Here is a 26,698-nt window from a genome sequence, read left to right as displayed (position 1 = left end):
AATAGGGAAGCAGAGAAAACATGAAGCCGTGAAGCAGCAACTTCCAACCCCCCCTGGCCTTGTGATAAAGTGAGAGACCCCTTAAATTCCACCTGATGTTCCCATTTGGCCTAGGGCTGTCATTCCTGCTTATCCACTAGGAAGGAATGAGCCTGGGCAGAGTTGGCTAAAATTTTACCCAAGTGGGTCCTTTTCTTTAAATGTAACAGAATCAGATTATTATTATTATTATTATTATTATTACTATCGCTATCATTATAATACCATTGTAATTATTTTGCCATTATTATGTTATTATTATTTTGCTAATTTATATTTCACTATTTATAGCTATTATTATATTGTTGTTATTATTATTGCTATTTATTATTATAGCTATTTATTATTATAGCTATTTATTATTATTATTATTATTATTATTACTGCTATCGATATTATTATAGGAATCACTATTATTATCCACATCATGATGATTTTAAATCATCCCCCGTAAGTCTGACGACTCAGAGCAGGCCGGGGCGGGGGGGCCGTGCCCAATCCCTCATCCCTCCCCCCTCCGGTCCCTCCCCCAGCCGCGGCCGCTCCCTCCCCGTGGCCTCGGGCCCGAACCGCGGCTGCCGAGGGGGGGTCCCGGCGGGCGGCAGAGCCCCGAGACGAGGAAGAGGGGGCGAAACCAGGGGGGGACCTGCGTGGGGGTGGTGCGGGGGGATGCATGCGGGGAGAGGCGGAGGGTGCCTCGGATAAACCAGGAGTGTGAGTGGGGGGAGCACCGGACGGGGAAGATGCGCGGGGGGACTGCAGGGAATGTGCACGGGGGGTGCGCGGGATGCGCAGGGGATGTTCTTTGGGAGGTCTGTGGGGCGGCGCAGGGGATGTGCATGGGAGGGTACGGGGGATGTGCACGGGGGGGTGCAGGGGATGTCCCATGGTGGTGGAGGGGAAGGGAACAAGCAGGGGATGTGCACTGGGGGGTCCGTGGGGTGTGCATGACGGGGTGCAGGGGATATCCATGGTGGCAGGGGGGCAGGGAACGAGCAGGGGATGCACATAGGGGGGTGCAGGGGATGTCCATAGGGGGGTGCAGGGGATGTCCATGGTGGTGGTGGGGCGCCGGGAATGAGCACGGGATGTGCACAGGGGGTGCAGGGGATGTCCATGGTGGTGGTGGAGGGGCGCCGGGAATGAGCACGGGATGTGCAGGGGAAGCGCGTGGGAGGCTGGCGCGGGATGGACGCAGCCGGGATGTGCGCGGGGTGCGCTCGGGATGTGCCCGGCCCCGCTTTTCCCCGCTCCCCCCGCTCCCCGCCCGCGGTACTCGCCTGGCGCATCATCATCCCCGCGGCTCCCGGCCCGTTCCCGGGGGGCCGCAGCGGCTGCCGGGGCCGCATCGAGCTGGGGCGGAGCGGGGGAGGCGGAGGGGCCTCCCCGGGCTCCCTGCGGAGGAGGCGGCAGCGGGGCCAAGGTCACCCCGCACCGACTACAACTCCCAGGAGGCAGCGAGTCCCCGAGGGGGGGTCGGGGGCAGTGGATGAAGGGCGAGGGGTTCGCCCCAGAGCCCCCCTCCCGCCCCCACCGAGCTGCCTTCCCCCGGAATTTTCCTCTTCATCCCCATCGGACCTGGGATGTCCCGTCCCAGGGGATGGCAGTGAAATCTCTGAAAATCCGGCACAAATAGACACAAATCTATTTCGGGATTTTCCTCGGTTAAAAAAAAAACCAAAAAAAACAGCAGGAGGAGAAATTAATGTTTAAAGGTTGGGTTTAAAACGCTGCCTGTTCCTTCCAGGTCTGCAGCCACTGCGTGTGTCACTGCACATCTCCAGGACCACCTTCCAGGACCTCCACAGTCATTAATGGGTATTATTCTCACTCCCTTTTAGGAAGTGGTGGGATAATCATTCCCTATTTAACGGCTGGGAAACTTGGCACAGCACAGATTAAGTGATTTGCTGACAGGCACATAAGAAAATTGCGCTAGTCAAGCGTTCTCCCAATTATGCCATCCTTGGAACTGCATAATTTCCCTGCGTGATTCCAGACACGGCTCATACTCCCTGGGCAGGGCTTCGTGGCTAAAATCAGCCAGCACCCACGGCAGGATGAGGCTCACGAGTCTATGTCCTCCGCGTGGGGGTCCACGGGGCACAAAACCGGGGTCACCCAGTCACCCAGGATGTGCTGGGGGGACACGAGAGGTCTGGGGAGGTGGAGGGATGCTCAGCTGCCCGGGGCTGCTGCACAGACCCTCCCCAGTGCTCCCAAAATCCCGCTTCGCCTTCGCGACCTGCGCCGGCAGGATTTCACAGCCCAGTGGAAATTCCCCAGCGGTGCCAGCACCGGGGGCCTCCAGGGACCAGCAAAACCTCCCTGGACCCGGCCAGGAGTTGGGGCTCTGCCATCTTGGTGCAGCATTCCGGCCGCAGGGAGCCTGCGGGGAAGGATCCTCTGGAGCGGGGAGGTTGGGAGCAGGGATGGGGCTGCACCTGCCCCTCGCTTATTCCCTGCCCTCTCCTCGCCACCCGCGAGCGGCTCCGCGCGCTTTTCCAGGCTCCCCTGCCCTCATTCCGATGGGCCCTGCCTGCCCAGCCTCCTAATCTGCGCTAAGTGGGACTGCCGATGAACGCTGTGATAAATTTAGAAAGAAATCTTTGTGTGGGTCAGAGGAAAAACACGGCGGCCCGGGGAATCCGAGCTGCAGCGACGCGCTCTGATTTCCCTCTGCTCCCAGCAGGCTGGAACGCTGGAGTTTCTCACTGCTGGAAGCAGGAGGGATCCAGAGGGTTTAGAGCTGGGCCGTGCTCTGCTGGAGTTTATAAGCCAGGGATGCCTTGAGTTAAAATAGTGATTTTTAAACTGACACAAGTGAAAAAGGAGCGGGAGGGTGGCTGAGCTGCCCCAGCTCCGACCGCGACCTGACATTTCAGCCCGAGCCTCTTAAAGAGCAAGTTTACCTTCCTCAGGACTTGTTTATACGCAAAAGGAGGGATTTAATTCCTCGTTCGGGCTCCTGCCTGCACGCCACAGCCACGCTGCTCCTTCCCAATCGCTTTCGTTAATCTCTTAAATTGTTTTAAAACAACAACAACAAAATAATAGTATTAGCGGTGCAAAATCCCCCGTGAAATCACCAATCCAGCCCCACTTTCCTCGCTGCAAGTCTGAGCAGTTTCAAACTGTTTTATCATTTGCTGGTAAATTATATTGTACCAACGCAAGGAAAGGAAAAGAATTCTCTGAATGTATTTCCTTTAATAAGCTATTAAGACCTTGTACTGCTAATTAAACTATTAATTAGACGTCTTATCGTTCCTAAACACGTTAGCATGTTGCCAAAGCAGCAATAAGCCTCTGGGGCAGGAAGAAGATAAGGAAAGAAGGAAGATGCAAACAAGAAGATTAAAAAAAAATATGAAGAAAAAACCCCCCCACAATAACCAGAAATAGCAAATAAATAACTAAGGGTCAGTAGAGTTATGTATTGCTTAATTTATAGGAATAAAAAAGTATGTAACTTGAAAATAAATTTCCTTTATAAAAGGGCCCTTGGGACTTCTGTGTCTAATGCAGGAAAAAAGTGATAGGAGTTTTCAGACCTTTTTTTCTGCAGTCAGAGCAGTGGAACCAGGAGTGAAACTCCTTTTCTCCCAACACCATAAGGTGAGCCTTGGGACAGCTCTGCATCATCCCAAGATCCTGCTCACACCGTGTGGTCTTTGGGACCTTAGTCCTGGCTCACACTGATCTCTGCTCATCTCTGGCTCCATTGCAGGGTTTGCAACACGAGCACATTAAAATGTTTTTAGAGCCCAATTCCTCAGCATTTGCCTTTGACAGTTTATCTCAAGGGATGGATAATCTCATTTCTGTCTGTTACTGCAAATCAAAACACCAGCAAATTAAATAGATCTGAAGGCTAAGATTAAAGACTCAGAATTAAAACACACGTGAAGTGCCTGTAATGCAAATAATTGTAAATATAATTTTTTTCTGGGTGATAGAAAAGCCCTACCCAGATGCTGCTCCATTTACCTTGAAAGCAAAGACAGAATCAGAGAATCACAGAAGCATTAAGGTTGGATAAGCCCTCTGAGATCATCAAGTCCAACCACTGCCAGGTCCAACCACTGAAATTATCCAACTGGTGCAGACATGGATTTCACATGGTGCTGGTTTCTTTCCTATGGTTAGAAAAGGAAAGAAAAGGAAATGAGCTCGAGCATCACCTTTTACCAAAGCCAAGAGATGCTTTTATGTCCATCTCATGGTGACTGAGCTTGTGGCTGGCCCAAAACTGGGGTTCAGTGGGTCTGACTGGAGGAAGCCCGAGGGCACTGCTGGTCCCCTCCAGCCACAGGGATGTGCCCTGGCTCCACGGCTGCTGCTTCACCAGCTGCTTCTCCATCAGCCACCTGAGCTGGAACACAGGATGTCACCAAAGCCCACCTGGTCTTGGACCAAAACTCCTCCATGTCCGGGCAGCAGATGGTGCAGCGACTACTGGAGAACTCCCACGCGAGTTTTTTTTGCAGGATCCAGCGTGGAAAAAGCAGATGGAAAATGAATTGATGTGAAACCCATGTTAGAAATTCCATTGTAGATGTTCCCCATTCCTAGAATACGCACTTCAAACCCCGCTGTCTGCATTAGCCTTTTGTAATTCCATTATGATGGTGTCGCTGTGCCTCGGGGCTGGATCGCTGGGGCACTGTGGTGGGGCAGCACCCTTTTTTTGGGAGGTGCTTCTGCCTGGGCACCGTTCCCCAAGTACCAGCTGCCCTCTAGAGCCAAGTACTGACTGTTCTGGCAGAGCGCAGCCAGCAGATAGCAGCATTGGTACACAAAATGTACCCTCAGCTATTCCTGCTGCCGTATCAAAGCCGCGCAGGAACCTTGGGGTGTTTAAGTCTGGGGCTGTGACCTCCCTCCACTTCAACGAAAAGGAAATTAATAACCAACAAACAGAGGGTGGAGCTGCTTTTCCCTGTCCCAGGACATGGGGTTTTGCTGTGAAGGGCTTGTGATACAGCAGGGCAGGTGTTTTCTCACCTGGGAGGGTTGTGCGGTTTTTATTACGGGAGGGAAGGAACATCCACTGAGGGACATTGGTAATAAGACTTAATTAACGCTTATTTGCTCTGATAAATTTGATTGATTTCAGCAGTGCACAGAGGAAGCCACCTTCAGCTCACAGCAGCACTTTGGCAGTTCAGATAGGACAGTATCCCTTCATTTCTGGAAAAATCTTTGCTTTCAACCTGCAGAGGGATTTGGACATTGCTTGGGTTGGTGTCAGGGCTCCTGCTTCTGTTCCAGGCTGGGACATGAGCATGGACATGTCATTTAAAGGATGTGTTGCATTTATCTCTATAATCTATCTATTTATATCTATATTTATATCTCTATTTAATAAATACTTATATTTACATTTATTTATATTTACCACCATTCTTCCCCAGAGCATGTTTCCATGCTGCTTATCTTCATATAAAGGGTCCCCCTGAATTATTTAATGTCTTTAATTAATATATTATTTTCAGTATAAGGTCCCCACCAGCTAAACACAGTGTGGAACAGGATGTGAGATCATGAACCAGGTAAGAGCACTTACATCAACCTTGAACCACGTTTGTGGAAAAAGCAGGTTGCTGTTGGAAGCTGAGATGGATTTAGCCCCCTCAAAAGCCCCCCAAAGTGGCCCCAAAACATCTGTGACCCCACGGGGGATGGAGGAGGCTGCCTGGCAAGGAAGGAATGCAAGGGGTTTGATAAGGAAGGAATAATAATAATAATAATAATTGTCCTTTTCTGCCGGGGCAGAGCTGAGCCTGCCTGTATTTACACACAGGCGAAAAGCTTCCTGAGCTGGAAGTGCAGCTTTTTCCGCTGGCTCAGCACCGTCGCTGCTCTGCCACCCGCTCCCGGCGTTTCCCTCAATCCCGAGGCTTTAGCGAAACCTTTTGTTTCGCCAAAGCACTTGACTGTAACTGTATTGTCCCTGCTCGGCCGTAGGACGTACCCGGAGCTGTGAAAAACGCACCTGACGTTTGATTAGATCTCCAGCTTTTGATTCAGCGCTGATTAGACAAACAATTGCCCAAACTAAAAAAAAAAGCAGGGCCCCGGCTCCCTGTCCCACCTCCCAGAGCTAATCAAGCCTCCGGGAGAGCTTTCCCTGGGAAAGTAATTTCGTTTTCCCGCATCTGTTCCTCAGCCTGCCAGAGGTCAGATCGTGCCAAACTACAACAAAACAGGTGCTGGTGGTGTTTTCTAGCTGTGTTTAGTGTCCCCTGAGGAGGTCCTGGTGTGCCTCTGCCGGGGAATAAGCACTAGGAAGGGTCAAGCATCCCAAAAAGAGGGGCCCAGGTCAGCAAACCTCCTGCCTTCAGTGGAGCTCGAGCACCTCCACAAGAGGAGACACTCAAGGCTGCCACACATCTCCCTGCAAATTCTTTGATGCAGGAACCACTGCTGGTTACTGCAGAGTGCCCAGAGTGAGGGAGAGTCACAATTAAGGTTGGAAAAGACCTCCAAGACCATCGAGTCCACCCTGTGCTCCATCCCCTCCTTGTCCCCCAGCCCAGAGCACTGAGGGCCACGTCCATTCCTTCCTTGGACACCTCCAGGGATGGAGACTCCACCACGTCCCTGGGCAGCCCCTTCCAAGGCCTGACCACCTTTTCCAGGAAGAAATTCTTCCTCATGTCCAACCTGAGCCTCCCCTGGCACAGCTTGAGGCCGTTCCCTCTCCTCCTGTCCCTTGTTCCCTGGGAGCAGAGCCCGACCCCCCCAGGTCCCCCCTCCTGTCAGGGAGTCACAGAGAGCCAGAAGGTCCCCCCTGAGCCTCCTTTTCTCTAGGCTGAGCCCCCCCAGCTCCCTCAGCTGCTCCTGCTGCTCCAGCCCCTTCCCCAGCTCCCTTCCCTTCTCTGGACATGCTCCAGCCCCTCCATGTCCTTCCTGAATTGAAGGGCCCAGGACTGGACACAGCATTCGAGGTGTGACCTCACCAGTGCCCCATTCAGGGGGACAATCCCTGCCCTGGTCCTGCTGCCACACTATTCCTGGTACAATCCAGGTGCCACTGGTCATCTTGGCCACCTGAGCACAGCTGGGCTCATGTTCAGGTGCTGTCAACCAGCACCCCTTGGTCCTTTTGCACTGGGCAACTTTCCAGCCACTCTTCTGTCACTGCAGGGGGTTGTTGTGACCAACAACAACCATCTTCCTCTTCCCCTCACCCCGTGGCAGGTCAGTCCCCAGCCCTGCACATCACTCTGGAGCCTCATTTGTTTTCCCAGGGATTAACTGGGTGTCTTAAAAACCCCAAGGAGCGAGGTGTGACAGTTTTGCTGCACGTCACTCGTCCCACAAAATGTGTTTGTTGTGAAAGAGGGAAAATGTGCTCAGAACGAGCCACAGCCTTTAGTCACGGGAACTCTGCTGGGAAACAACCTCTCCGTGAGGCGTTGTCCTCTCGTCCTGCTGGCACAGCCACAGCCACGCACATCCCGGTGGGATAAACACGCTGCTCTTCCAAGGACACAACGGAGAAGCTGATTTTTAATACTTAATTTTTTTTCTCTTTTTTTTTTTTTCCAACCGGGACTGTTTACAGTGAGATCTGGGAGAAGCGATTCACACCAAAACAAACACCCTGAAGTATTTTAATTGTGTTTAAACGACTCTTGCACCCATGAAAAAGAGCCCCAGGTGATGATGATGCTGTCGTTGCTTTAAGCCGCTGTACCAAGAAAAAAAGCCTTCCCCTCAGGTCTTCAGCACTGGGAAAAGGTTGGGATGAATTCACTAGTGAGAGGGTAGATCAGCTTCAAGGGCTGCTTTTGGCCTTATTTGGGATGTGGAGGTTGCTGCTGGAGCCAGCAGAGATTGTGGGCTGAGCAACATCTGACCCACCACCCCCTCGTGGTGCACCAGCAGCACTGGGCTGGCACAACCAGGGCTTTGGCTCCCTAAAAATGAGCTGCACGTGCTTGGGATGAGGAACAAACCTGCTCTTGGTCCCTGGCACCCACTGAGCTTCGGGGAGCTCGACCTCAGCAATGTGGCTCCAGCATCTCTTGCCTTGGGAGCAGGAGGGAGCTGCTCCTGCTGCTGGGATTTGGGGACTTACCCAAGTGAAAATACTGCTCATTGTTTATGTACCTGCTGCTGGTGCAGAGGGAGAAACATAGAGCCAGGTTTCTGTCTCACAACTCATCCCACTGGGAGTCCTTTGGCTTCTCTTACTCCCAAATTCCTGCACTGGGCACTAATCCCCACATGTCAGCAGGGAGAGTGGTGGACTCCAGGCACCCACAGAGCCCTGCAGCCCTATCCAGTGATCTCCATCTCACTCAAGGGATAAAATGCTGGCTCTGCCTCGTCACACGTCCCCAGTCCCTGACATGAAGAGACTGGGGGAGATTTTCGCTCTAAAACAACTACCTGTGTACTGGTAGGAGTCAAAAAGAAACAAGTCTGAGGTCTATTGACATGTCAGCCTTCAATTCCACATGGAAAATTTTACACAGAGCTCCAGCAAACTCTGCTGGAGCAGGAAATAGTAGAGGAGACCTAGAACACAAGAAGGGGGTTAAATGCCTGATGGTCTTAAAAAAGGAAGAAATCCTGCACTTAAACATAAAGATGAGATTATAAACAACTCTGTTAACCCAAACTATCTGAAACCTGAGAGGTTTTTGTCACTGAAATCCCAATTTAACTACTTTCATCAGCCTAACACATTGCTACCAGAAATCTGGGCTGTTTGGACACAGCCTACCTCTGCCTAAAAGCTGTGGAGGGCTAAGGGCACTTGCACTTCTCATGATGTCCTTCTAACAACAAAAGCAGAGAACAGCTGCAAAAAAATAAAATGTCTCTTGTGTGGTCAAGGGGAGGAGGAGGAGGCAGAGAAGCAGGTCTTTGGCAGCTCTGGCTCTCAGTGTGCTCTAGGCTGATTTTTGAAGTTCTTCACAGAAACAATAACAACAATAACAAAAGGTCTGCAATTCCCCCACTGTCCACGGCAAACTCCTGCCCTCCCTCGCCTCTCTGCTGCCCTCGCAGTTCGCTCGGGGTCACATCTCGGTGTCAGCGGGGCTGTGCTGCCGGGCCGAGTGCCCGTTTTTGGAGGACGCCTGGCCAGTCCCGTTCTCCTGGGTGCCACCGTTGAGGTTCGGCTTCTCCTGCGGCTCCGGCTGCTCCTGGGAGGGCGTCATCAGCATCGTGTTGCCCTGGCTACCGTTCTCCGCGTAATACGGGTCTTCAGCCTGAACAGGTACAGAAAGAACAGAGGCAGGGTCAGGGGAGGGGCAGGGTTGGTGGCAGCCGGCTGGCATTGCAGGCAAGGGCTTGGCCGGCTGCCCGCGATCCCTGGGCAGCAGGAACAAACAACCGCAGGCAAGGGCACTGCTCTGGCTGAAGAGAAGGGGGACAGAGGGCCTGAACCATGCCACGGCAAGATGAAGCAAGAAAACCAGCCAGGAAGTGCTTTTTTTTTTTTTTTTCCCCTCCTGGACCTGAAAAGAGAAGGTTTTGTTGTTTTCTCATAACAGGTTTTAGAGCTGCCACTGCCTTGGTTTGTGAAGCCACCCCGTGACAGACCATCTCTGCTGTCCACCTGGGCAAAGAAAGAAGCACCTGGGAATGAAAATGATGGAAACTGTCCCAATTTCTCCCCCCATCCTTCCTCTCAGCCTGTAAATAGGGGCACAGCTCGCAGCAAGTTGCCAGCAGAGGTGCAGGGCTGCACTTCACTGCAGGGCTGGTCGCTGGCACTGCTGTGAGGAGGACCCAGGGCAATCCAGAGGTGCCTCTGTCTCCTCACAATAACTCCCTGTGTGTCAGACTGTGACATTTCTGGTAGCCACGGAATGGACACAGGTGATCCAAGTGGCAGTTCCCAGCTGGGAGCTGCTCCTTGTTTCCCTAGCAGCATCCAATGCACGGGTGGCTGCCGGGCTTCCCGCCCACCTCAGCGTTTCACTCAGCCCCTTTTAAATGTCCATGGACATGGGATGGACACATCTCACCTAAAACCTGGATTGACACTGCCATGGGCAGCTCACAGCCACACAATTCCATTGCTGGAAGCATCCAGGGATCCAGAGACATGGGGCTGGAGAGCCTGAGCTGTGATGTCCCTGCCTCTGACACACGCACTTGACTTCCCATCTGTGTGTTTTGGGAGCATCCTTTCTGGCAAGGAAATAACCTCATGGCTTCCCAGGACACAACTGCTCATGTTATTCAGAGGTGGGGGAAAAGCACGGCCAGGCCTAAATTTACAGTCCCAAAACTCACTGGTAGGGAGGAGTCCTCAGTGGTCAGCCTGCGTGGAGAGGGGAAAATGGAAATAGGAGATTTCTGTCTCTTTCTTGATATGTTTTATTACCATTGCTTGTTAAGTGAGGGGAAGAAATAGCCTTTATTACAGCAGGGGTACAGGGCAGACAAGGAACTCAAACACAGCGAATGGAAATTAAAGTGTGTCACTTTTAATGACAAATTCATAAGCTTTCAGTGTCTCTGGAGGGGTCTTGCTGGCTGGGTTCTTACTGCTGAGCAAAATAAGTGTTAGACCTGGAAGTACGTGCGAGAAAGGGGCGGTTCTCCCACGGGAGCAATCAGCTATGAGTTAATTTTGGAAGGCAAGAGAGGTTTCCCTTCACCCTGTACAGTCTGGCCTCCCTGCTCCTGCCCTTCGCCTTGCCCAGGCTGTCCCAGACTCAGCCACAACCCAAGGCTGAGCTGTCCCACGACCTGGGGACGCACATGGGTGGAGGGTCCTGAGGCACAGGGTGCTGGGCACCCCCCTTTTCTCCCCTGCAGGTGCCCCCCTCGCTGCCAGGCTCCTCTCTACCTGCGGCTCTGCCAGTGGTAAGCACTAACCAGCCTCTCTCCCGCGGGGCTCCAGCTCCTCCTCCTCATCAGGAAATATCCAGCCAAGCCCAGGAACGCCAGCAGGAGTCCAGATGTGACCAAGGCGATCAGGGTCTTCTGAGAAAAGTCCTGGTGGTTCCTCACGCTGTCCCACTTCAGGGATTTTATTCCGAACTGGGGAAAAAAACACCAAAGAGAGCCGGGAGTCCGACAAACAGGAAACATGTGCATCTGCTGAACAGGCACTGACTTCAAACAATGCTGCTCTTCACCTCCTTGTGGAACTGCACGTAAACAAAGCTGGGCTTTGCTACCCCAGCTCTGCCCTGGCCCTATGAGCTCTCACGTCCTCACTGTCTCATTTCCAACCTGGAGTCTCCTGTGGCACAGGGAATTTTTCTCCCTTGGACCAGAGCACTCAGACCCCGAGGTTTGGAGCACACATCTGCAGGGCTGAGACCTCTCCGTGTGCTGCTCTTGCAGCTCTGCCATTTATGTATCTACAGACACCTGGAGCTCAGCTCCACGAGCCAATGGCAGCCTCAGGGGAGCGCTGGGAGGAGGAATTGAGGAATGTCAGGCGGGACTTCGAAGAAGCCAATTGCATCCTGAGAGTTATTGTTGGGATCTAAACCTTTTCTAAGAAAACACTACAGGATTTTACAGAACCCCTTCAAGCATTTCTGCCTCCATGGCTTGTATTAATGCTCTTATGGTGCGTGGCTGCCTCGCTGTTTGCCTGGCAGTTGGCTCCAACTATGGAATCACAGACTGGTTTGAGCTGGAAGGGACCTTAAAGCTCATCCCATTCCAACCCCCTGCCATGGGCAGGGACATGTTCCACCAGACCAGGTTGCTCCAAGCCCTGTCCAACCTGGCCCTGAACACTTCCAGGGGTCTCCTGTGCCAACACTCATCGGGCATCTCCAAACTGGAGGCAGGTTCAACTCTCAGCCTCTCCCCCAGTCTCAACTGACCACCTAAAAATCTCATCTCTCCAGCCACTCAGACCACCCACTTTTTCCAGCTGAATTTGCTTAAGGAATTTACCTTTTCCCAGTGAGACTCCTTGAGCATATGTGGAGCGGGATCTGCAAGGTGTCAAAGAGGAGAGGCACGTTACACAGAGGGTCCTGCTGCAGGAAATGTCAGCACAGAAGGGTCTGGCTGAGCACAGAGGGGCTGAGAGCCCCTCTGCTGCTCTGGGGGCAATGCCTTGGCCCCAGGGATGTACAAGAGCCCAGAAGAAAGAGCAGTAGTTGCAGAGAGAGGTCTGCTCCCAGGATCTGTGTCCCACAGCCCTTCCCCACAAACATTCCCTCTCCCATTGCCCACACCAGGGTCATTATCCCGCGGTATCGATGGCAGCCAAAGGAATCAACACGAGCTTTAACGTCCCTTCCAAGCCAAACCATTCCATGATTCTGTGATCTTCTCCACTGACCTTTCTCTCCACTGAGGATGAGGAGCAGACAGTGATGGTCCACCTCAGATTTGGCGAGTTTGAGCTGGCAGGGGGAGGGAACGGGGTGGGCGTTCTCTTGACACACTGCTCTCCACAGATCCGATCCCTTCCTCTCTAAAAAGTGTTTCTGCAAAAATTTTCAGAAAGAACAGCCATTAAACCAACCAGACTGAATAATTCTCCACCTCAGCCACGCTGGTGGTGGTGTTGTGCGTTCACATTTGGGTTTTGGTGGTTTATCTGTGCCCTGCAAAGCTGATCCAGGTGTCAGACCCCACTTCACCACTGCCCAGACCCCCAACACCAACACCTTGGAAATGGAGATGCTTATTTCTTGTTTATTGATGAGAATAAATTAAATGAAGATATTATTAGCAACTCTTGAAAATGGCATTTAAACAAATCTATATTTAGGACCTGAACTGCACGGCAAGTCTCTCCAGTTTTTGGACTGGAACAGCCATCTGAAGAGCCCTATTGTTTCAGAGTCCCAGGCAGGGGCTGAGAAAGGAGGGAAATAACAAAGAAGCATTGAGCCTTCCTGTTTAGGAAATGTCTTCAGTGTTTTTGCTAGGTTGCTGATCAAAGGCTAGGTAAAAAAACACAAATTTCTCACATTTTAGAGCCGAACTGACTCTTGGGTGGAAGAGGAAGAGGAGTGAGGAGCTGCAGCCTTTCCCTTCTGTGGGCCAATTTCTGTATCAGACAGGATAGGCTTTCTCCTTGGGTCTATTTTCAGCCACAGCCAGGCTTGGAGACAGAGCCCACAGTTGCTAAAAGACCTTATCAGCTTCCCTAACATCCTCCCAGCTGGGGACATCCTCCGAGCCGTGGCCGTGCCCACCCCCTTGAGACAGAGACAGGCTCCAGCTGAACCCCCTGTCCTGCCCCTGCCCTCTTCTCACTCCCCACAGGGACCCACCAAAGAGGATTAAACCTCTCATCTTGCAGCGTGGTGCAGAGCCAGGAGGCTCAGTGCCTTCCTCCCTCTGCCTCAGAGTTACCTCAGCATTGTGCTCCGATCGCTACATCCTCCTGGCCTGCAAAAATGCACAAACTTATCCATGGGAGAATAACAAACAAATCACTTTCAGCTGTTTCTATAGAGCTTTGGCACGGGGTGAGAAAGGCCAAGATGGAAACAAGAGACCCAAGTGTGTATTTTCCTTTCTCTGCCGTGGAAAGAACTCATCGGAGTGTCAGAATTTCCCTTTGCAATTAGCGGTGCCGGGTGCCAGCTGATTGCTCATTTGCTTTGGGAAAGGCCGGCAGGAAAGTGAGACACACGCTCCCTCCTATCTGCTCCCCTCGCAGACACTCTTATCTGGTTCCCAGGTCCAGCCTGGGCTGGTTGTTCCCTCTCCAGGATTGCTGAGGTGGAGGCAGGGGAGGGATCTGCTGTGGGGTGGGAGCCGCCTGAAAACACGGCGGGAAGTTGGGCTGTTTGGATCATTTCACGTGGAGGGAGGGTTAAGAGTAGGTGAGATACGACTCTGTAGGATATTCTGTCTGTTCTATATGAATCCCTTTATATATGTGATGCATTAACTCTGTGCCCAGGAGGGATCAGAGCCCACTAGATGGCATCTGTGGTTGGAATCACTCGCTCCTGGAGGAGTTTCCCTCTGTAGGTTCTTGCTAAAGTGCAGTCCCTGTAAACAGGAGCAAGTCTAAATGCCATTCAACCACTAATTTGCAGAGAAAAGCCAGGTAAGAATTCACTCATCCTGAGTGGCAGCAATATGGCTGAATGACAGAAGTAAAATATGTATTTTATACATATTTTATACCCATTCTGCCATCCAGCACCACTCGCCCTCTGTGGCAGGTTGTACCTCTAGTGTGAAAGGATTCTTCCTCCCACCCACAACAGACCCTCCTCTGATTTTATAAGTCTTCATTTTTGGTGCACAAGGCCAAGGGCAGTTACAGAGAGCCTGGCATTCCCTCAGGAGCCCATGGGGACACTGATCAGCTCCTTCTAATGCCCTGTTTTCTTTCCTAGGGCAGTTGGCAAGACAAAAAAAGCCACTTGTGTTCTCAGCAGGGAAGAGGAAGAAGAAGAACAAAGGCAACTTCCTGCTAAACATGGTGGGAGATACTTTAGAAGCTGAACTGACCTCAGAGCCTAATCATGAAAAAAAAAGAGGTTTTATGCAGCCAGGAGGTTGCATTTCCCCTGGGTTGATCATTCCTTTGGGATCTTCCTGGGACTGCTGTGATCACCCCTTTGGGATCTTCCTGGGACTGCTGTGACCATCCTCTCCTCCATCAGTCTGGCACAGCTCAGATGCTCTGGCCATGAGCTCCCCACCCCAAACTGACCCTCCAGGTATGGTGGGTGACCCCATTGCTGCAAGGCTCTCAGCAGGAACCTGCCCTGAGCTGCTTCCTTGCAGCCCCCCCTCCTCCTGCATGTCCCCCTCCTCCCCCTGGGGACACTCACACAAGTGGTGGACTCGTTGAGCTGCAGGCAGATGGCTCCAGTGTCACTCACTTCCTTGACATTGTGGCATGTGATGGGAAGAGGGGAGGGCTGGAAGGGAAAACACACAGGGGTGGTGTCAGTCACCTGTTGGGGGGGGGTTGTGAGGCAAATCCAGCCTCCTGGTGGCCCCTCATCCTCACCTTTGGGCTGTCCCTGGCTGTGTGGGGTGGCAGGGTGGCAGCTGAGACAGGAGGATGCTCCGTGGTGGCAGGAGAGCTCTTCATATCCACTGTGGACCCCGAGGCCTCTGCTGCCTCACTGGGCTGTGTCTCTGGGCTCTTGGTCGTGGGGACCCTTTGGCTCGTGTTCTGTGTCTCCAAGGAGGTGCCCAGTTCTGCTGTGGGGGCTTGGCTGCTCTGGGGGCTCATCTGCTCCCCACTGGATCCCGTGGAGCTGGGAATGCCTGTCAGGGACCCGGCTGCAGCTTCAGGTTTGAAGAAATGCAATGGAAAGGAGACAAGAGAAAGCTGAAATCTTCTAAAGTCAGTGTGTGGCATTGCAGTGACTGAGGTACAACACTGATTTGTCACAGCCAGCACCAGAACGAGGCCTTGGCTCTCCAAGAAACGCTCATTAGCCTTGGCTCAGCTGCCTAATTGCTACATGTGCTTCATGATCTGGTTACATGGGCCCCCTCCCCGGGCACACGTGGCACCATGGCAAGGGTGCCACCATCCCCCTCCCTGGCATCGCCCTCCAAGAGTCTTCCAAGAGATGCAGTGATTCCAAACAGCACGAGAGAAAGGTACCTGCACGTGTGCAAGGGTCCCTCCTTCAGAGCCCTTCAGAGCCTGAGCTTGGCCCCTTATGGAATCAGGGAATGGTTTGGGTTGGAAGGGAGGTTAAAGGTCATCCCATCCCACCCCCTGCCATGGGCAGGGACACCTTCCACTAGCCCAGGTTGCTTCAAGCCCCATCCAACCTGGCCTTGGAGACTTCCAGGGATGGGGCAGCCACAGCTTCTCTGGGCAACCTGTGCCAGGGCCTCCCCACCCTCACAGGGAAGGATTTCTTCCATATATCCAATCTAAACCTTCCCTCCTTCAGCTTTAAGCCATATCCCCTGGTCCTCTTCTTGCCAAAGGCTGCCAGACCTCTTACAGGTCCCATTTCTAACACGTATGTTGGCATAAAGATTAATGAGCTTTGTGTCCCACCATGTCCTGGCTGTTTTGAGCAGGATGGCTCTAAGCCACCCACCCTCAAGACAGCAGGGCTGGGTGTCCCCAGGTGGGATTTTTTGGACAGAATTAAAGCTTCTGACCCTACTATCCGCCTCTTGTTTTTTGAGAGCACAAATCATGCCTTAAAATCTAATTATTAACACAAATACTGCCAGAAAACACAGGGGGAACAAGGGGAGCAGTTACCAGCTGTGTCTGGTGTGGGCTTGGCACTGCTGGAGGTTCCTGTGGCCCCGGTGGCTCCGATGGTCCCAGTGGTTGCCCCACTGGTGTTGCCTTCCTCTCCCATGTCTGTGGCTGTGGGTGGAGGTGTCCCTGTTGGGCTCCCAGCAGCGTTGCCTGGGGGCAGAGGAAGGTGTTAGGGGGCTGCTGAACCCCCAACCCATCCCTGAGCCCCTGGGGGCAGGCAGGGAAGGGTCTGTGCTCTCCCAAATTCACTTTTTAATGCCCCAGAATGGCAGGGCGCCTCGGAGCACGGCTGGGAGAAGCTCAGGGATGAAATGTTTCAGCTGGGTGAGCACCAGGCTTTGGTGCAGCCCTTGCAGGGGCTCCAGGGCTCTCAGGAGGAGGAGGAGGACAGGCTCGTTTCTACCCTGATCCCACCTCATCCTCAGCTCACTGATGGATGCACAAAGCCCTGCACAAAGCTGGATTTCATAGTAGTTTGGGTTTATAATCCTTGGAGGGAAGACTCAGGCCTTGGAAGAGATCACTTGTGTGCCTCAGGATAGATAAGTTGGATTTACAGTTGCAGGCACAATCTCAAAGTAAATAGAAACATTCCCACTGGCTTGGGATCAGCCCTGACTCATGAGCAAAAACATCTTTGGAGGTAAAGCAGAATGTTTGGAGAGTGGTTTGCTGTTCTAACTTAAAGTTTATATATTGCTTCCTGCTGTGTTACAGAGATGACACTTCCAGCTTTTCCTTCTGAAATGAACTATATGAGTCAGTGAAAATGCATTTCTCCCCATTCCTCAACTTTCTCTGTTCTTAAGATCTCTTCCCACTTTTAACAAACAGCTTCACTCTCTACCCGAGGGCTCTTGGTGTTTAAGATTCTTATCCAGGCATCAAAAAGAAAATCACACAAAATGTGTTATTTCATTTGTATTTCTGCCCAGGGGAGCCCGAGCTCCAAGAAAAGTTACTTCATCCTCCCCAGCCACTCTCCAGGAGGGATGGGGCAGCACTGGCAGGTCCTGGTCAGCTGCCAGAGCCAGTGCCAGGTAAACAGCCCTGTGTTTGTGTGCTGCAGGATCCTGCATTGTCCTGGCAGGAATTTTTCTCCATCAGGGTGTCAGGATTTTGCTGGATTAGGCCCAGAGAACCTGGATGGTTTGTGAGAAGAAAAGGCTGAGATCACTGAGGTTTGTTTTGGCAGTGGGGGGCAGTGGGCAGAGCTGCTCCTGCACTGTGAGGTTGGACTAGAAGGTGCTAAGGGGGAAATGGGTGCCCCAGTCTGGCCCCATGGGGCTGCCTGCACTGGTGCCTCCCATCCCATCCCATCCCATCCCATCCCATCCCATCCCATCCCATCCCATCCCATCCCATCCCATCCTGTCCCATCCCATCCTGTCCCATTCATCCATCTCATCTTATCTTAACCATCTCATCTATCCCATCCCATCCATCCCATCCTACTTATCCATCCCATCCTATGTTATCATTCCCATCTATCCCATCCCATCCCATCCATCCCATCCTATCTTATCCATCCCATCTTATGTTATCATTCCCATCTATCCCATCCCATCCATCCCATGCTATCTTATCCATCCCATCCCATCCATCCCATCCCATCTCATCCAACCTATCCCATCCCCCCCCCACCCCCCCCCATCCCATCCTTCCCATGCTATCTTATCCATCCCATCCCAACACATCTCATCCAATCTATCCCATCCCATCCAATCTATCCCATCCCATCCCATCCCATCCCATCCCCTCCCATCCCATCCCATCCCAGGCTACAGCTGCTCTGGGGGAGGCAGGGGCCCTGTCGAGGGCTCTGTGCAGGTGTCAGGAGCTGGAATTCAGGTTCTGGCGCAGCTTTTGTTTCAGGGAGAAGCCTCTCCTCTCCAAGACAATTCAGTTCCAGCTGGTTAAATCACCAAGTTTTCCTGATGACTTTTAACAAATCAAAAGCAGGAGCCACGACTGCGTGCCCAGAATAATGAGGAGCACAAAGTTAAGTCCAGGCTTTACGCACAACTCCGTGTTTTCATGGACATGAGCAGGAAATTTTACATCACCAGAACACTGCAGCGCCTGGGCTTGACCTCCCCGAGTGCCACAGCCACCCAAGCACCTCTGAGCTGTTCCAGATGTTTGTAAAGCACCAGAGGTATTTCTAATCAAAGCCTTTTCACCACTGAATATTGGAATTGCAGCCTGGATATTGCTCGGTGGAAGCTGGGAGAGGAGCTGTCACATAGTATTTCTTTTTCTTGCCTTTGTTGTAGCATGTGCAGGTCCTTTTTCCAGAAAACATGGCTGGGTTTTTTTGAAACCTGAGGGCTCATGAGATAAATAATGATCCAGATGTGGGCTGGATAAGCCACATGGTGCTCAGTTTAAGTGGGTCATTTATTGCACCATACATTTTTAATGGCTTTACTAAACTTTGTCAATTTGTGAGTATTAAGGGTTTGGGAGTTTAAGCCAAGTTATTTATTAACCTGGAAGAAATCTTCACCTAGCAGTGCAAGCAAGTGCAGGAGCAAAAACATGCAGATATTGGAAAGAAAATTGCTCTTCATGGTACCTATTTTATTTACCCACTTAGATTTCAAAAGTAAATGCCCCAGATTTTTAAAGATATTTTAATAATGGGGCTGACAAAAGATCTCAGCTCAAACTGAATAAGCAAAAGCCACAATATAAATGTTAAAGGAGTTGACTTGGTCCAACACTCATCCCTGAGCACTAAACCAGGGCCACAAAAAAAACACCTCTGCAGTGGCAAAGGAAACAGGAGAAAAGTTTCCATCCTTTGAGCCCAATCCTGCACCTACAGCAAAGCAAACCCAGGGGATCCCCAGGCAGAACGTGCACCTGCTGTGCTGCCACTGCTGATTTCTCTTGGAAAACCTTTTGGTAGCTGGGCACCTCTTTCAGTGCTCTGACACACAAACCCAGAGCTTCTCCAGCTCTGGGTTGAGTAAAGTTCTTTTTCCAAGCTCCAGGAGCTCCAAGTGCTATGGCAAAGGGCTGCCCCTGACACAGCACCGTGGTACTGCTGGTCCCAGAGGCTGCAGAGGAGGGTAAGGAACCACGGGATATAGGAAAGGAGGATATGGAAATGTGGGATAGAGAAGAAGAGGGTATGAGACCCTGGAATATGGAACAGGAGGGTATGGAAATATGGGATAGAGAAGAGGAGGTTATGGAAACATGGGGCATAGTAGAGGAGGGTATGGAACTATGGGATAGAGAAGAGGAGGGTATGGAAATATGGGATAGAGAAGAGGAGGGTATGGAAACATAGGATAGAGAAGAGGAGGGTATGCGATAGTGGAATATAGAGGAGGAGGGTATGGAAACATGGGAAACATGGGATTATGAAAACATGGGATATTGAAGAGGACGGTATGGAAACATGGGATAGAGAAGAGGAGGGTATGAGACCCTGGAATATGGAAGAGGAGGGTATGGAACTGTGGGATATAGAAGAGGAGGGTATGGGATAGTGGAATATAGGAGAGGAGGGTATGGAAACACGGGATAGAGAAGATGAGGGTATGAGACCCTGGAATATGGAAGAGGAGGGTATGGAAATGTGGGATAGAGAGGAGGAGGGTATGGAACTGTGGGACACGGAGCTCTGGAGCTGGAGCCAGCCCAGGCTTCCCGCGGCAGCTCCTCCAAGGGCTCCAGCCGGCATTACTCATGCCTTTCCAGTTTTACAGCTCTCAGCCATGTGGCAGGAATTCAAGCGGGTGGAGCCCTCTTCCCTCTGGAAATATCTGATAAAAAAATCCCTTCCCTCCCCCTTTTTCCTTCTCCCAGACAGGATATGGGTGTGGGGCCGCCGTGGTGGCTCAGGGGGGCTGTGGGAGCCCCCCGAGCTGCCACACCAAAGCCCAGCTGCTGGACCAAGGCTTTCCTTGGGCTTGGGGCCTCTCCAGCAGTTTGGGAGCCCGGCACCTTCCCAGGGACTAAGATTTCTCCTGGCTGGGGCAGTTACGATGTGCAGCCTCTGAAGGATGTTAAGCTCAAGCAGCTGGAAGTTTTAAAGCTCCTTTTCCCCCTCTCCTGATTTTTAGAACTTCGTTGCAAGAGGAATGAAGGAAAGAAGGAATGCTCGAAAATCGCAAGAAAAGAGGGTTTTCTGAAGATCAAGTTTGACAGAGGTGAATAAAAAAGATATTAAAAAAAAGAAAGATAAAAGGTTAAATAAAGACATAAAGTGTTTTAATTTGGTACAAATATAATATATACTCTCTTTTCCATGTTCATTCTGACACATGCACAGGGCAGCTCTCCAGGTGCTTTATCAAAACCCAATTTTCCAACACAAACTGCTCACACCACCCTGCCCAGAGCTCGGGAGGGTTCCCAAGCATTCCTGGAGTAACAGCCCACTCTGTGGACCAGGGATCTGTTGTAAGCCTCTCCCACACTCATTGGAACTCCGTGGATCCCCAAAGAACCAGGCAGAGGCCAGAGCTGAGCCTTTCCCAGGTGATTTGCTCTCTGTGGAGTCCCTGGCTCTGGGGTCCTGGTACCTGAACTCCACCCTCCCCACCCTGCATCCACACGCGGCATTTGTTGGATTCCTGCCCCTGGCCCAGTGTGGCACAAGGGATTTTCCCCACGTGGCTTTAGCTGGAGGTGTCCTGGGAGCAGGAGAGGGCCGGTTGTCCCACCCTCGGCAGCGCTGCCAGGAGCAACCTGAGCCCAAATTTGGGATTTCCATCGGGAGTTGCACAACTGGAAGCTTTGCTGGATTCTCTCAGACTCTGCAGGGAGGTGAGGAGCATGCAGTACCCCCAGGGTGAGCTCCTTGATTTCTCTCAGCACCTACACCGAGCAGAAATAAACCTCCTACACCTCCCAGCAAGAAACATCCTTCAGAAATGATGACCACGGGCTGTGCAACGACATTTTGCAGCATTAAAGACCATGTCACCCTTTGTGTTTCCCAAATCCCAGCTATTTATCACTTTTTTATCACTTTGGCTTTGTGCTACAAGGAACTTGGGGTTTTGCATCCCAGGTAAACCCTTTTGTCCTCCACCCGCTCGCTGCTCAGTTCAGCCCAACCAGACAGTCCTAAATGTCATTTCTCCTAAATAAAATTGTTTTTTTTTCCTTCCTGTAAAATTTACACAGGCTGGAGGGTCAGGCACAGCAGCTCAGGTGAGCAATATACCTGGGCAGCAAGGGGAACATTAAAGGAGCACCGTGAAACAGAGGAACAAAACACAGCGAATTCTTGCAGCAGATCTTGTTGCTCACGTTCGTGTGAATAAGGAAAAATTACATTTGAGGAGACACCCGCAGGCTCCTGGCTCCTGTCCCAGCACACCAGGCAGCACACAGAGTGTTGCTTCACTTTTTTTAGTCCTTTTTTTATTACTTCATGGTTGTTGGGTTTGGGACAAAAATGATAATATTTCCCTAAAATATAACCCTTTAAAAAGTAGTACCTAGAGAAAGTCTCTGTGCTGTTACTCATATGCTTCATATGATGAATATTTGAAGAGCTGGAATAGGAGATTTTAATATTTATGGAGATTCATTTGATTTTCAGCAAATGTTTAGTTCCAACCACAAAACAAAAGTGAGGCTCGTTTGCACCAAGGCAGGCAGAGAGACAACTGGCTGTGGCTGCACTCCCTTTTCCTGCTGCATTCCCATCCCTTTGTGCTATCCACGATATTGGAGGGAGTTTAGATCCTGGTTCCTCTCCTTTTCAAACCACTTTGCTCCAGCACATGGCCGGGGGTGTGTTGGCCAGGGGTGCCTGATGCAGGGCTGCTCTGCAAAATGTCACCGCGGGGTTTGGATGTGAAATTGTGATTTCAGGCTCATTAAAACACATCCTCCCCCAAAAGCTGCCGCTCCCCAGTCGCCCAGGAGTCGCCCCATGCTCTGGTCTCTTGTGCAACCCTGGTATTTTCTGAGTTTCAATACTCACCAGCCAACTCCAGCACGCAGAGGGCGATCCAGAAGAGCTGCCTCCGCTTCATCACCCTGAAACTTCCCAAGAACAGCATTCCCAGCTCCCACCACAACTGGAGCTGGCCGTGACAGCTCCGGGGTTCTCAGTCCTGCAGCAGCTCTGAGCTCATGCAGCTTGGTTGGAGTTCAAGCCTTTGAGATCACTCAGTTCTGTGGGGTGGGTTTCTCTTCAGGGGTTGTGCTTGTGGTTCAAGACTGCGAGGTGGAGTTTTCTCCGCTTTGATTTCCCAGTTTTATATAGTTCATGGCAACCTCACTATCACTTAGGTAATTTTCTCCTCCCCACTTTCCTGCCAGCAGCTTCAAAACAAACAAAAGATCAGCCCTCTCCCCAGCAAAGGATCCCAAAGCCTCGCCGGGATTAACTCTTTCCTGAGAGCTGCTGCTTTCCTGTTAAAGCACAGGCAGGGGCAGAGCCTGGATGGAAGTTTTACAGCAGAACCTGCAGCTAAACTTCCCTCAGAGCAAAGTAAACATGATCTGGTGAGAGCAGAGACGTGGAGAAGCCCCAGGTCCAGCCCAGCGAGCCCCGTGCTCCGTCCCAGAGCTGTGGAAAAGGGGGGAATGCTGAAAATGGACTTCAGAATCAGAAAATTTCTCAGCAAATTAAGCAGGGAACTCAAGGATGAGAAATCATCACTGACCTGAAGAGAAGTAACTCCATTTGCTTCACTAAATTGACTTTGGCCAAACAGGGAGCACAAATGAGATGGGTTAGAGAAGGGCTGGGGGAGAGAAAAACCCACAGGCAAAAACTTTGGCATCAAACCTGGAGCAGAAGAGGGATGTGAGACTAATAACTTCCCGGAGCTCATTTCCATTAGGAATGCATTAGAGAAACACTAAAAACAGCAGAGAAACACCGACTTCACTTTTATTACCAGGTTGAGCTTTACCAAGTGGGAAACTTGGCTGAGGGTCTCTGGTTCTCCAGTGGCTGCACTGCAGACACACGTGGGACCAGCTCTGGAAGTGGTGGGATGAGGGATGTTCTGCAGCAACTCAGGGGCTCAGTCAATGTGGGGATGTCCCATCCCTGGAAGTGTTTAAAGCCAGGTTGGATGGAGCTCTGAGCAACTTGGTCTAGTGGGAGGTGTCCCTGCCCTTGGCAGGGGGTGGAATGGGATGAGCTTTAAGGTCCCTTCCAACCCAAACCATTCCGTGACTCTGACTTTGCCCTTTGGGTTTATATATATATAAAAAATAAATTAAAAAATATGATGGCTTGGGAAATTAAACTCTAGTCAAATCTTAATTCTTCCTTTTCTTTAATTGCTGGGTGATGAAGTCACTAAATGTGTCATTGCAAACGGGAAATCAAAAATGAGGTGGCCAGGAAAAGAGTTATGGAAGGAAGGACAAGGAAGAACTTACTCCATGTGTCATCTTTTTATGGATGTCCCTGTAACTCTTCTAAAGTCACAGAATCCCAGAATGGTTTGGGTTGGGAGGGACCTTAAAAATAATTTCATTCCACCCTCTGCTATGGGCAGGGAGATTTTCCCCTAGACCAGGTTGCTCAGAGCTCCATCCAACCTGGCTTTAAACAGGGATGGGACATCCCCATGTTAGGGGGATACAGTCAGAAAAGGATTAAAAGACATTAAAAAAAAAAGATATGATAGTATTATGTACAAAGAGCTCCCCAAATAGCATTTCCAATTTACACATTTATTGGTAGGACAAAATTCCAGTAGCTTTTGCTTTTAGCATAGGACGGGGGTTGGATGACATGATGTTTAAAGGTCCCTTCCAGCTCAAACCATTCTGTCATTCTATGGCAGGAAACTATCTCTTGGAAGGAAACATCTGCAGCTAAGAAAAGTGCTCCAACATCTATATAAAGATTTCTATTATGTTCAGTAATCTATTACTGAATGGCAGAGTGACACAGCTCTATTAGAGACCAAAATATCCTGGTAAAATATGGTCTAAAACCTGAGCGTGGGCACAGCCTGGCTGACTCCAGCAGCTCCCACCAAAAATCTTCCCTTTTTTCCTCTCTCAAACACACACACACTGGGAAATGCATGACTCAGTGTGTAACCAACTTTTACATTGCATATCAGCTCAGAAAATAAATTCAGAGATGAAAAGTGAAAGGTGGAGTGAGACAAGAGTCTCATTTAAATAACAGATATGTTTTTTGTCTTCAGAGTGAGAATTTGGGCTGAAAAACACAACTAAAAATCAGAATGACAGAATCATAGAATGGTTTGGGTTGGGAGGCATCTTAAAGATCACCCAGTCCCAAACCTCTTCCTATGGGCAGGGACACCTTCCACTGTCCCAGGCTGTTCCAAGCCCTGTCCAACCTGGCCTTGGACACTTCCAGGGATGGGGCAGCCACAGCTTCTCTGAAATAAAAAGCTGAAATTTCAAAGTATCAGTCACCAGGAAGACATTAAGATCATGTGGTGAGGACCAGCAGCCCATGACCCTGGAGAGCATCAAGAGAAGCTGTCGAGGTCCCTCTGGCAAGGACAGAGATCAGGACCACCCTGTCCAGTGAAGGCAAAAATTTTAGAAATGCTTAGAATTTGACTTTGGTACTACAAATAAGTGAAGAATATATATAGATATAAAATATGTATATATATATATATATATGTATAGGGAATAAAGAGAATGAAATAAAATACAGAGCATGAAGGACAATAAAACAAACAAGCTCATGCCCAGCTCCATGTTTCCCTGGCACCCCCTGGCCCCTCTGCCCTGCCAACCTCCCTGCCACCCTCCTCCAGTGCTGCTCTGGGCCCCTGAAGGAGAGAAACCAACAGAATCATCCGGCTTGGGCCGCTGAGTTTATCTCACCTTTCAAAAACAAGCTGAAAATAGAGAGCTGGACTAAAAATAGGCTCTGCCCGGGTCTGGCAGACACCGCGCACAGGAAGCTCGCGGGTTTGGTTTCCAGGGGAAGTTGGGCTGGGTTTAAATGACATTCCCTGTGTCAAAGACCCAGGGTTTCGTCGCCACTTATGCCCACTGTGGGCACTGTCCATGCCAGACCGTGCCTCAGGGCTCAGTTAAGGGCAGTGGCTCAGCTAAGCAGGGCGCCACAGGGAAATGGGACATATCCTCAAAGGAAGGACCAAAAATCCACAAAATAAGCTTTTTATTAAGGTTATTCTTCGGTTTAAAGCACTGTCTTCAGAGGATTTTTGGAGATGGACCTAGAGATGCTTCCATCTATCCAACCACTCCGTTTTTTTAGCCTCATTTGTTCCTCTGGCCCATTGGGGGACACACTGCAGAGGGTGGGGGCAGTGGGACCCTCCTTCCCCCCACAGCCCTGAGCAGCCAGGCTTTCACAAGGCTGTCCCAGCCTAACCAGGAGCTTTGTTGTTGGATGTTCATGTGTACACAACTCCAAGCACATTCTAAATATTCCAAATACCCAGCTGTAACCAGGCTCTTTGGGGATTTCCCTCTGTTTACTCCACAGCACCTTTTCTCAGTGACACAACTCTCCCTTTAAACCCGTTTGAAGTGACTTGAGCGTGTTGCAAACGAGCACTGCAGAATTATTTCCTCCTTTCAGACCCCTAACACATTTTTATAGTCAAATATTGAAAGACCAAAACAAGGACCATGCACTTGAATTATCTCCCAGCAGTCGGTGTCAGCTGTATCAGGTTAGCAAAGCCTGAGCCAACTTCAACCAAACATTTACAGGATCAAGTGTCCAAATTTCATCCAGCACAGTGATGAAGGCTTGTTCACATGGACTGGGAATTTGTCCAAGTATTTAAGGGTGATTTAATTTAATTGTGAATGATGCAATAGACATATGGCTAGGAAGCTATATGCCAGGAAACGTTTTCTATAAGTATTTTAGCAGGCAGATGGCATACAATAGTTTTGGTGTAGTCATTTCCTCACCTCTTAAAAGTTACTATTTCGGACAGATGAAATAATTAGATTCCCACCATCCTCCCAGGACACCAGCACTGCTGACCCAAAGGATGTGCAATTCTACAGGACTATTTCTGTGCAAAATCCCATCGAATAAATCAACCTTACACTCACCTGTCCATTGCCATTCACAAGTTTCAGAGCATTTTAATAACTTTCCCACTTAAATTGAAAGTGAGGGAGCAATAACACTTTACAGCACTTCCAGAACGGAGGCACGTGGAAGCACTTGGAGCAAAGCCACACCACCAGGAAACCCCAAAAGACACAAGATTTGCATCTCAACCCTCAGCCTTAGCAACCAAACAGCACCACTTCCCAGACAGACCAACTCTTTCTGGAAATTACAACCCATCTCCTACATCCACCACGCTCAGCCCTCCAAAAAAATTGCTGCAGGAGGAGATGCTGCGGGAGGAGATCCAGCTTTTGGGAGTGGTACGAGCATCTGCCCAGGGTGGGACAGCCAGAGCAGAGTATGAAGCTGCAAATAAAATCTTATTTATTGAAGTTTGGGTTATTTTCTCCCACTAAAGCTTCCAAGATGCTGTGGGGATCACAATTCCTTTGTTT

General features: G+C 50.6%; 1 protein-coding gene across 3 annotated transcripts; it reads right to left on the bottom strand.

Annotated features, from left to right (window-relative positions):
• Window positions 1-8,244: 8,244 nt before the first annotated feature.
• CD34 (CD34 molecule) lies at window positions 8,245-22,545 on the bottom strand. Of its 3 annotated transcripts, XM_027695030.1 has the most exons (9): window positions 22,164-22,214; window positions 21,673-21,729; window positions 16,205-16,357; window positions 14,975-15,258; window positions 14,793-14,882; window positions 12,326-12,473; window positions 11,932-11,972; window positions 10,891-11,055; window positions 8,245-9,269 (listed from the first exon to the last, which is right to left on the bottom strand). In XM_027695030.1, exons 3-9 carry the CDS (start codon window positions 16,305-16,307, stop codon window positions 9,078-9,080), a joined length of 1,023 nt encoding a protein of 340 aa, XP_027550831.1. In that variant the 5' UTR covers window positions 16,308-16,357; window positions 21,673-21,729; window positions 22,164-22,214; the 3' UTR covers window positions 8,245-9,077. The 3 variants fall into 3 exon arrangements, with proteins under 3 accessions (XP_027550831.1, XP_027550830.1, XP_027550832.1); XM_027695029.1 differs by lacking the exon at window positions 21,673-21,729 and having other exon boundaries at window positions 22,164-22,544; XM_027695031.1 differs by lacking the exons at window positions 8,245-9,269; window positions 21,673-21,729 and adding an exon at window positions 10,475-10,556 and having other exon boundaries at window positions 22,164-22,545.
• Window positions 22,546-26,698: the final 4,153 nt, after the last annotated feature.

The sequence above is a fragment of the Neopelma chrysocephalum genome, unplaced genomic scaffold (genome assembly GCF_003984885.1).
Source record: "Neopelma chrysocephalum unplaced genomic scaffold, ASM398488v2 Primary Assembly neopelma1_100, whole genome shotgun sequence".
Classification (NCBI taxonomy): Eukaryota; Metazoa; Chordata; class Aves; order Passeriformes; family Pipridae; genus Neopelma; species Neopelma chrysocephalum.
The sequence above is the reverse complement of the archived record's forward strand: the minus strand, read 5'-3'. Positions and strand labels throughout refer to the sequence as shown.

Coding starts and splice junctions, on each gene's coding strand:
- CD34 (XM_027695029.1), bottom strand. CDS start 22,242: ATGCTGTTCTTGGGAAGTTTCAGGGTGATGAAGCGGAGGCAGCTCTTC. Junction 14,883..14,974: donor CAGCCAGGGACAGCCCAAAG/GTGAGGATGAGG, acceptor TTTCCCTTCCAG/CCCTCCCCTCTTCCCATCAC. Junction 12,474..14,792: donor TCAACGAGTCCACCACTTGT/GTGAGTGTCCCC, acceptor AAATTTTTGCAG/AAACACTTTTTAGAGAGGAA.